The sequence below is a fragment of the Athene noctua genome, chromosome 2 (genome assembly GCF_965140245.1).
Source record: "Athene noctua chromosome 2, bAthNoc1.hap1.1, whole genome shotgun sequence".
Taxonomy (NCBI): Eukaryota; Metazoa; Chordata; class Aves; order Strigiformes; family Strigidae; genus Athene; species Athene noctua.
This window is the reverse complement of record NC_134038.1, coordinates 33127109-33138144: the sequence shown is the minus strand read 5'-3', so window position 1 is coordinate 33138144 and position 11036 is coordinate 33127109. Positions and strand designations below refer to the sequence as shown.

At 44.8% G+C, this 11036-nt stretch overlaps 1 protein-coding gene across 2 annotated transcripts in view; it reads left to right on the top strand.

Moving 5' to 3' along the window:
* Nucleotides 1–1098: 1098 nt before the first annotated feature.
* ZC2HC1A (zinc finger C2HC-type containing 1A) overlaps nucleotides 1099–11036 on the top strand; it is a 37427-nt gene continuing 27489 nt past the window's right edge. For both annotated transcript variants that reach the window (XM_074898803.1, XM_074898802.1), the window contains exon 1: nucleotides 1099–1172. In XM_074898803.1, coding sequence (XP_074754904.1) covers nucleotides 1157–1172 — 16 coding nt within the window. In that variant the 5' untranslated portion in view covers nucleotides 1099–1156. The remainder of the gene's footprint in view (nucleotides 1173–11036) is intronic.

Below are 11036 nucleotides of genomic sequence, written 5' to 3'. Positions count from 1 at the left end.
GTAAGATTTATTGTAGTTTATACAGAAAAACATTAATAGTTACTCATGGCATATTGCTACAACAAAGACAAATAAAAGATCTTAAGAATTAATTTTAAAATAATGTCTTGAAGAAAAAAAATCTTGAAGTGCTTTTGTTGCTAAAAGTGTGGAAAAGCTCTTGTAAAAGGAACAGAAGAATTTCACTATGTTTCAAGCATTATTCATTAGTCAACAGCAATTTAAGAGTACTATTTTCCAAAACCATCCATTACTCAAATCCTGTAGCAGGAGATACCCCCAGATACTGATTTTATATTAGCATCTTTGAGTTAAGAAAATAACAGGAGTTAAAAAGGGGTAGGAATCCATTGCGCGTAATTATTTTCAGGACGAGAACCTGAAAACCATTTTTTGTGTTTTTTCCCGTGACTGTCCGTAGTTCTCCCGCAAGCACAAGGGGTCACCCCCCCATTACCGCCTCACGCTGCGCTGCCCCCCAGCACCCCTCTGCTCGGCTCACTGCTGCCAGGGGCGGGGGGCCCTGCCGCCATCTCAGTGTCTCCCCGTGTCCGCCCCGGCACTGACGGCTCTGTTGCTTTCTCAACCGCGCGGTTATTTCTTCCCCACGCTGCACGTCGCCCTTCTCTAGAGACAAGTGCTGCTCCTGGAAGAAAAAGATCCCGCTCGCAGCGCAACCTCCACGTTACAGCCCAGCTGATACGCCCGGCTGTACCAGAGAGCGGGGCCACCACGGGCCCTTGCCGGAGGATGCTCAGACCTCGGGGACACCGCCCGGGCGGGGCGCAGCCCACGGGCGGAGGGGGGGCGGGGCTCCCCGCCACGGGCGGATGCCGAGGGGGGGCAGTGCCCGGGGGGTGTGTGTTAGTACTCGCGGGGGGGGGCAGTGCCCGCGGGGGGGGGGGCAGTACTCGCGAGGGGCAGTACTCGCGGGGGGGGGGGGGGGCAGTGCCCGCCGGGGGTGTGTTAGTACTCGCGGGGGGGGGGGCAGTGCCCGGGGGGGGCCGGCCCGCCCGCCGCGGGGCCGTGGCCGTGAGGGGCCGCCCGGTCCCGCCCGCCCGCGCCGCCCGGCCAATGGGAGCGGCGGTTGTTAGCGGGCCGGGAGGTGGCGGCGTTGCCACAGCAGCGGCGGGGCCGGTGGCGGCCGGGGTGCGCCATGGAGGGGCTGGAAGGTGAGGGGCAGCGGCGGGGGGCTCCTCTGTTCGCCGGAGGCAGGCGGCGGGCGCCTGGGGCGGGCTGGGCCGCGCTGTGCCGAGTCTTCGTGCCGTAGCGGGGCGTGCTTGGGCGGCGGCGGGAGCTGCGGCCCGGGCGCCGCCTTCCCCGTTGCCGGAGCCCCCGGAGGCGGCGCGGCGGGCTCGCCTCGCCCCGCGGCCGGGAGTGCTGGGGCGGGGGCTGGGGCTGAGGCGGCCGGGGGTGCCGCAGGAGCCCGGCGGCGCGCTTTTGGGGCGCCGAACAAAGGCGGGAGGCGGCGGGCCCCAGCGCGGAGCCGGGCGGGCTGGGGGGCGCGGGGCGGGCAGGGCCGGCCGCGCTGCGCTTTGTCTGGGGCGCTGCTCGGCGCTGGCAGCCGAGCTGCGGGGCTGTGGCCGTTCCCCGCCGGCCCCTCCCTGCCTCCCTCCCTCCCTGCCGCGGCCCAACTCGGGTCGCGGAGAGCCGGCTCGGCGATGCGCCGCAGGCGGCGGGTGCGCTGGGGTGGGTACGGCACCGAGGCGTGCGGGCGTCTTTGCCAGGCATCCTTTTTCAGCAAACAGATGGCTAAGGTGGGTGTTAGGATACGCTTATAATGCTGTGAAGTCTTCAGTGTGGCAAAGATATTTTTGCTGACTATTTGCAACTTTATCCCGTGCCAGTTGCGTTAATGAAGATACCGTCGCCCTCCAGAGTGCCCGTCATAACATCGATATTGGCTTGGAATTTATGAAGTTACAGATCGCTGTCTGAGCTTTTTGTACCTGTCATTACTGTGTTTTGCAAGCTGCTTTAGCCATACTACTTGAGAAAAAATACAGACATGTTCTGAGTAACTATCACAAAACAGTCTTCCATGCTTCACTAGAGGTAACTGAGTGCTTAAATAGGGGTGAGCACAAATAGCCTTTGTTCTTTATCCTTTCTATTACAGTTGCAGAAATGAGTTAGCTCTCACTGAATACCTGTCTTTTGTCTTTAGTAGATTTTAGTCATCAGACTCTGATCTTAGGCCTAGTGACTTCATCAAGACTATAAATGTGGACAGTGTAATTTGGCATTAAAATCCCAAGAGGTTCTCTTTTATTTGACTTACTCTTTATGCTTTGCTGACTATTAATGCCTTTTAAAGGTGGTATCCAGCATTTATCAAACAATCCTTTATTAGGCACTCCGACTCTCATGATAGGCCTGTGGCTATTTTGCCTATCCAGAAGGGGAAAGCTTGCTTTAATTTTGAGTCAACAATGTATTCGACTGCAATTGGAACTGCATGTCATCTGCAGCCCATCCATCAATTGATTTGGCTGTGACCTAGCTTGGCAAGGCCAGCTATGCCAGCTGTGTTGTGTAAGCTCTAGGACCCTCATAACAGAGGGTGGGAAGAAAGCAGATCTACAGATGACAGCAGAAGCATGAAAAACCATGTCATTCTTGCAGTAGAATTTGTCCAACTTCTGACTTTACTGGAAATGGTTTGTGTTTTGTTTGCATTTCAGTAGTCATTGGGGGTTATGGGAGGATAAATTGCTAAATCATAGTCAAATTTCATGTTTACTGTGTGAACCATTTCTTGAAAGTACTTTCAAAAGTTAGAGCTTATCAAAGCATTTTTCCGTGATGTGAAATACTCTTTCTGAACACACAAGATTAATTTGAGAATGACACAGGTTATAAGCTATTTCTAAAACTTCATATGTCCTTGCATTGTGAACACTTATATCCCAAGGGTGTTATCCATCATCGTTGAATGCTGAAGTTGTCCAAACTGGAGAATACAGGATTTTGCATTTTTGTGGGTCACTTTGTGCTATGTTGTTCTTTCTCTAAACAAATTGCCCCTACATTAAGTACTTTTTTTTGCTTCAAAACATCTGAAGCAAGTGCTTTTGCTTTTATTTACAGTCTTTCAGTTTAAGCTGTCTGTCTTGGTGCACATTAGGTTAGGCTCAGATGAAGTTTTAGTAGAAGGCTGTCCCCAAGACAGGAAAAATATAGGAAAAAACTAATAAATTCTTTCATTGGATGTTATTCTTTTTTCTAGTCATTGCTCCACTTGCAACTCGTAAGAACATTGCTGGTTGCCATTTCAGATTAAACGTGTTTAGAAGCACAATTGCAGAGTCATATCCATGGGCTGCCTCTGAAATCTGGCTCAGCCTGCTCCCTCTCTATTAGTGCTTAGCAAAATCAATTCCCGGTGCTGATTTGTACAGCAAGTCCTGGCAGCTGTGTGTATGAGGGATGTGATTATGGTGGAGGGCAGGACGTTCCCTTTTGGCAGCTGTCTGCTGGTCTCTTTTTATGACTGGAAGACCCCCTCAGGCTCAGGACCTTCCACCCTCAGAAGCTGGTGCTTTTCTGAAACTCGTCATTACAGATGAAAGATCTGGTTGATTTCTGTTTATTTAAGCATGTTATTAATGAGAAAGAACTCTACCCGGTTTATAGTGATTCATTCCATAATGTGGAGAGTTGAATGTGTATTAGTTGGCTTGTAGAGCTGCATTAGTGACATTTAAAAAGCTAAATATTTCCAGTGTTGCAGTTTCATTTTCTCACTATGTGCAAGTTTAAATGTTCAGTGAAATTAGGTTTCTGTGTGACGTAAAAGTTTCTTCAAAAATTTACATTTGATTCTTTATTTGTATATCAGTATTGTTATATTACTAGACATACTGAAAGTAAAATTTATAACATTAAAGTTTTTAGAAGGAATCAGTGCACACTTGTCATTACAAGTGACAAATTTGATATTAAATTTAGTCAGTAGTTCAGCATTTGTTACTTTGCAGTCTGTCTTGTGCTGTTTGGTTGTTTTTCAATTTTCATTTAATTTACTGGTGAAAATACTTAGAGCAATAGACTGACTGTGCCTGAAAATATAGTGATCTCTAAGGTGAGTTTAAAAATCCATTCCCGAGTAGTCCACCATGTGCTGAATCTCAGAACCATTTTTGATGGATTAACAATTTTCAGTGGAGAAAAAGAAAAAAGCTGTCACATCGGCCTGTTTTTTGACTCTCAGTTTTGCTTGAAGGAGATGAAGGAGGGGATCCAAGCACTGAATTCCTGACTTCATTTAAGCTGGAGCAGTCCAATGGTGGCATTTGATCGGCTTCTCTCCAGCCTGTTGTTTTTTCTGGGAGGATGCCGGCAACAGCTGCTTGAGCCGACTGGATGCTGCTTCCCACACTTGTTCACAGCCCAGCCCAGCGGGTCAGGACTGCTGCTGCCTAAGGAGTAAAGGGCAGAGGGGCAGCTGTGCCGAGGGCAAAAGCCCAGCTCTCTGTGGCAGGTAATGGCAGCGCTTACCCAGCCCCAGCGTTCTCCTTCAGCCTGTGCTCTAGCAGCTGGGGAACGCTGGTTGTGGTTGGAAGGGGATGAGTGTCTGCTTGCTCAGGAAGTAGCCTGCGGGTTTAAACCCAGAGCTTTCCCTTGCAGATGCCAAGTGGGGACTACTGTGATTAAGCATTTAGGCTCAGCAGTGTGGGTGTGCCCTCCAGGTCTCATAGGGCTTGTTTTATAGCATCCTCTGCTGAGAGCTGAGATCCGTCCTGAGATCTGTAGTAACAGTGGTCACTGGACCCTTCACTGGCACTGGTAATGTCTGGGACACCCCACTCCACCCCAGACAGTGCAAGCATTCTAGTTTAGCGGTGTATATTAGTAACGTGACTGTTGAAAGCAAGTGCTTATGCTTGCTTTGACAGAATTTTGGAATAAGCTGATGCTGTTTTTTTTTTTTTTTCCCCCTAATAGTGTAGAAAATTATTTCTGTTTTGAAAACAAAAATAATATTAATGTGAGTCTTTAGTGTTCATCTTTGTCTTGCCTCACTGGACGCATAAGCAGTATAGCTTCCTTACTTTGGCAGCCATTTTCTTAAGCTCCTTTTTGAGAGAGGCTCCTGCCTTTTTGCAACACTTCAGGTTTTCTGTATGGTTTTGTGGGGTTTTGTGGGTTTTTTAGGTATCTTACCTGTCCAATGAAAGGAAGAATTAATTTTATTATACTGTTCTTAAATCAGCAAGTTAGAAGCTATTAAAGATTGAGATGCAAAACTACTATTCATCTATATTCTTTTTAAGAAGTTGTCACTGGCAGCTGTTAAAACACAATGATAAGCATGACTGCATTGAACTGCTATGTTTCACTAGTCGTACTTGCACCTCCGTTAAGTGATCTAATTTCGACCTTTAATACACTGTATAATTGTGGTCAATGTATTTACTTTTTCTAAGGCAGTCATGTTTTTATTTTTTTATTAATGTTTATGTTTTGGGGAAGACATTGAAAATAAATATTTTACTTAAGGAAAAAATTTGAAAGCTAAGTTTAGGCTGATACGTTAGGTGAAGTACGTTATCAGAATATGTTTCACCTTTAAAGGAAAGGAAGTAATATGTGTAGATAGGAATTTGAGTGTTTCAAATTAGTCTCTTCAGCATCTTAGAACTAATGGATTTTGCATTTGCATTTTTAACTCAAATTGCAGAAATTGGTCTAGTGACTGTTCAGTTGGTTGAACATAGTGGGAGGATGAATGTGTTTTACGCGAACACACACACGTGATTTGGTTATTATCAAAAGCAGTTGCATTTCAGTAAAATCTAGTTCTAGCAGTATGTTAAGCAGTTGACTGGAGCGGGCGAGGAGTAGGCTTACTTCTTAAAGAAATTCCAGGGAGGGAGCAAACTGGGAATCAATATATTATAAATGAAGTTTATTATCAAAATTGGTTTTAACACATTATTTTATTGTTAAGTAATATTCTGATAAGCAAACAGAATTATATTGGAATTGCTCTGTCCACTTAATGTTTGTGTAGTAGAGTATGTAAGTCCAGAATTGCTTTGGGTGTCACTGGTGCAAAGCAGTCTTGGCTTAAGGCTAGTGTGAGAAGACCAGTCTTTCCTTGACTGCTTGCTTACAGTCCTCATGGTGCTTGTAGCCTGGTACAGGAGAACAGTGAGTTTATGAAGTCAAAGCAGAGTTGTGTAACATGGCCATAGATTTTGCAGGCCACATGCTTTCTAGTGGCTTTAGTTGATCTTAAAGCTCGCTAATAAAAGACCAGATAATGTATCTGGAAGTCAGATCAATCAAATAGTGCTGCTTATTTGCCTTTAGTTTTGTTGTGTTTCCGTATGTGTTACAGGGGAAGATCTCATAGATTTTTCTGGACAATCATTATGGCTGGTGCCTCTCAAGTGCCTGCACATTAAGACTCACAGTATGGGAACAAATGGGAGGAATTGGAGATCTGCATGCAGCTGCAGAACTAGGATCTTGTTGGGATCATGTGTAGGTGGTAGGACAGCCCATAGGACTGCAGTGTTGCAGTGGATGAATACAGGCTCTTCAGGAAGAACTGGCTGGTTGACGAGGGGGGAAGTTGCCCTTTATGTGGGAGAGCAGTGAGAATGTGTGGAGCTTTGCTGTGGAGTCAGCTGGGAGCTTATGGATCAGGGTTAGCAGGCAGACCAATGTGGGAAATGTTGTTGTAGGTGTCTGCTACAAGCCACCTGATCAGGAGGAAGATGAGGCCTCCTTCAGATACTTGGAGGGAGCCTCATATTCACAGGCCCTGGTTCTCATGCAGGACTTTAACCGCTCAGTACCTGCTGGAGAGATTAATCAGCAAGGCACAAGCAGTCTAGGAGGCTTCTGGTGTGCATTGATAACAAATTCCTAACCCAGGTGATAGAGGAGCTGACAAACGAAGGCACTTCATACCTACAAACTTCATACCTATAAACATGTGAAGGTCGGGGTAGTCTTACCTGCAGTGACCAGGGAATGATTGAATTCAGGATTCTATGAAGAGGGAGCTGGGCAAATAGCAGTATCTCAACCTTGGACTTAAGGAGAACAGGCTTTGACTTTAGGGATCTGTCTGGAAGAATCCCATGAGATATGGCCCTAGAGAGGAGTCCAGGAGAGTTGGTTATTTTTAAGGATGTGTAGTGTGAATTTGGCATGTTTTCACATAAAAAGTTATACTTCATATGAGGAAACGAGGAAAGAAGGACAGTTACAGAAAAGGGGAGTGTATCATGATGTAACCTGTATGTGTGTTGCTATTACAACCATTTTTTCACGGAAAGAGGTATGCACTTTCACAGAATCATCTAGGTTGGAAAGGACCCTGGAGATCATCTAGTCCAACCGTTCGCCTAGCACAGTTCCCACCTACAGCATATCCTTAAGCTCTAAATCGACCCTACTCTTGAACACCTTCAGGGATGGGGACTCCACCACCTCCCTGGGCAGCCCATTCCAATGCCTAACAACCTGTTCTGTAAAGAAATGCTTCCTAATATCCAGTCTAAACCTTCCCTGGCGCAACTTGAGGCCATTCCCTCTTGTCCTGTCGCTTTCTACTAGGCTAAAGAGACTCATCCCCAGCTCTCTGCAGCTTCCTTTCAGGTAGCTGTAGAGGGTGATAAGGTCTCCCCTCAGCCTCCTCTTCTCCAGACTAAACACCCCCAGTTCCCTCAGCCGCTCCCCGTACGACCTGTGCTCCAGACCCTGCACCAGCTTTGTTGCCCTTCTCTGGACACGCTCGAGTCATTCAATGTCCTTTTTGTAGTGAGGGGCCCAAAACTGAACACAGGAATCGAGGTGCGGCCTCACCAGTGCCGAGTACAGGGGTTAGATCCCTTCCCTGTCCCTGCTGGCCACGCTATTGCTGACACAAGCCAGGATGCCATTGGCCTTCTTGGCCCCCTGGGCACACTGCTGGCTCCTGTTCAGCTGGCTGTCAATCAGCACCCCCAGGTCCCTCTCTGACTGGCAGCTGTCCAGCCACTCCTCCCCAAGCCTGTAGCGCTGCTGGGGGTTGTTGTGGCCCAAGGGCAGCCCCCGGCATTTGGCCTTATTGAAACTCCTCCAGTTGGCCTCAGCCCATGGCTCCAGCCTGTCCAGGTCTCTCTGCAGAGCCTCCCTACCCTCGAGCACATCAACACTCCCACCCAACTGGGTGTCAGCTGCAAACTGACTGAGGGTGCACTCGATCCCCTCGTCTAGATCATCAATAAAGATGTTAAACAGGAGTGGCCCCAAAATCGAGCCTTAACTGCATGCAATTCATTTCTTAGTCACACAAAAAAAAATTTCTTCACAGAATCTTCCTCCAGGTTGTCACTTTGAGTCAATTAGACTTTCCTTGATGTTATTTTCAAGGAAGTAATACCAAACTCACCATCATCAGGCTCATGTTCAGAGCAGTAACAGTAATTTTGACAAATATAATGCACTTGGATTTTCAGGCTGAGGAGCTGATACAAAAACATACAGAGGTACTATGAAAGTCTTACTCAAGCTTTTCACAAGCTTTTCATCTTGAAGGAATGGAAGTTATGCTGCTTTTTGTTATCTTTAGGAAGCAGAAGTGACAGGTTTATACAAGATTAGACTGCATTGTCAGTACAGAAGTAGCAGAGAATTCACGAGGTTTTCTTCTAAAATTAGGGATAGGTAGATAATAGTAGGTTGGTTCACTATTTGTTATAGAATTGCAAATTTCAAAGTATCTGAACAGTTGAATACTAAGAGACAGATCTTACTGTGATTTCCTCTTCGTTTCTCTAACTCTTCTGGCAAACTACTGAATAGCATAGGCGAGAAGGGATTTTCTTGGTGGGGTAAGCCATTCACGTCATCAGTTATCAAGTGGACTTTACTGTAGTATGGCAAGTACTGCTTGTTGTGAAGCAGTATGGTGTATTTATCTTTCATTTATATTTCAGAATTCCTTTTGGCAAAATAATGAAAAATTGCAAAACTTACACTGTTAGTGTGTAGAAAAGTTTTTCTACTTTCATCCATTATTCTTTTTGTTATTTCTCTTTAAAATTGCTCTTCAAAAATTAATGCTCTAAATTGTATTTGGCTGTTCAAAGAAGTGTTCCCTCCCTATGTCACTGCATCGGTATCATTTTTAGGTGACTCTTGTTTATAGTATTTGTCATTAGTCTTTTCAGACTATTGTTAGTTAATGTGTTGATTAAAAAATATAGCCTGGTCAGTACTGATTAGTGAATATATGTTGGAGACTCAAAGAACTAGATGCTGTGGCTTGATGAATTAATCTGGGGAAAGCACTGCATTTTTTTCATACCTGAAGTATATGGAACTCTTAAGCGGAAAATACCTTGCTTTTGGAGATGAGGGGAGAAGTAATGTTAAAAGCAATAAATACAATTTTGTAGAAGAATTTGGCAAGCACTCTTCAAGTAATAACACTCAGCAGTTGTAGAGTACTTGCTGGTTTCAAGGTACCTCGTCTCAAGGCTGGAATTCGTACCAGAGTGTTTCAGCAAGATTGAATTCAGTGGGGCTTGATCTGATTATCATAGTTGTCTGGCCCAAGTCATATATTACTGTCGCTGCTGCAGGTAAATAAAATGTTTTGAAGGGCAGTCAGACAGATTTTACAACATGACAAAATACTGTTACTGAGCCTAAGTGCACTCTTGTTCTTTTGAAACATTCTGCACTCTATATCTAAGTGCAGACACATATTTGGGTACACAAAGGTCTCCAAAAGAGAAAACTGTAATAAACTTCAGTTAATAGCTGTTCAGCAATACTGAAGACTTCTGCTCCCTCTCAGGTGGAGTCTGTGTACACAACTGCTTAATTTGTAACATGATAGCAAGAGCTAACATTATGCCTGTGTCTGTGTCAGATCGAACTTGTATGTGTTGATGGGTCCACACATTGTACTGAGAAAGATGAATCTGAGAACTGGCACGTTGCACTTTCTACTGTAAATCAGTTGCTGTATTTGAACATGAAAGAAAGAAAGAAAATGTTATTCCTTGCAAACCTAGATTTTGAGGAAGTCTAAATTCATCTGTGAGTATTGAAAGCACTGTGCTCTATCGGAGAGACTGACTGTGCAGATATGCTGTCAGACTTCAAGGTCTACCCAGACTTTACAGTTAAACTTCCACTTCAAGATCAGAAAGTATGGGTAACTAGACTGTGACCATATTCAAAAGGAATGTGTGCAATAACTTACATGTAGGTACAAAAAAGTAATTCGGAAGGTAGCTGTACTCTGGAAGTAGTTGGAGGAGGAGGAGCTCTGATAAGGACAGTTTAAAAACACAAGTGATGAGATTTATTGTAGTGCTGCTAGTTGTTTAATTCAGATACCCAGCATCTTAGTAGGTTGAACTCTGTTTTCATTTGAGATCTGGTCTCAGGCAGACAGTAGGAGGATAGGATGTAAAGTTTTGGCATCACTTCATCTGAAATACTAGTTCTTCCTGTGGTATTCACGTAACCATTTTTAACATATTTTTCTTTTCCCTAAGTGTGTTTAGATTAGGTCAGTTCCAAGTTAGCTATATTAATTTATGTTTAATAGAAGCATGTAAATGGCTGGTGACTAGTGGTATTAAAGATGGTGAAAAGAAAAAGAAGTGTAGCCACTGGATCTTGGGTATTCTGTGGTTATATAACCAAAATGATGGTAATCCCTGCATTGTTGCTAGATTTAAAGAAGAATGAAGAAAATTTCCATGACACTATCTTACTACTAATTTCTATTCTCAGACTCATTTGCCAAGCAAATCCTTCTTCTGTTTCTTGATTTGTGTCCCTTTTTCCAATCTTCTCCCCCTCAATGCATCCCAGTTTAACAACCATGTCTGTTAACTTTTGTTCAGGAAAAAAATTCAGTCAGTCCGTGACTGACTGCATTAGATACCATGCCTGAATGCCTTTTAAAAAAACAAACAAAAACTCCAAACCCATCTTTTTTCCAGGTTTCACAATTGTATTTCCATGTTTTATTTTCAAATTATCAGATTTCATGATGACATTGCTAACCCTTC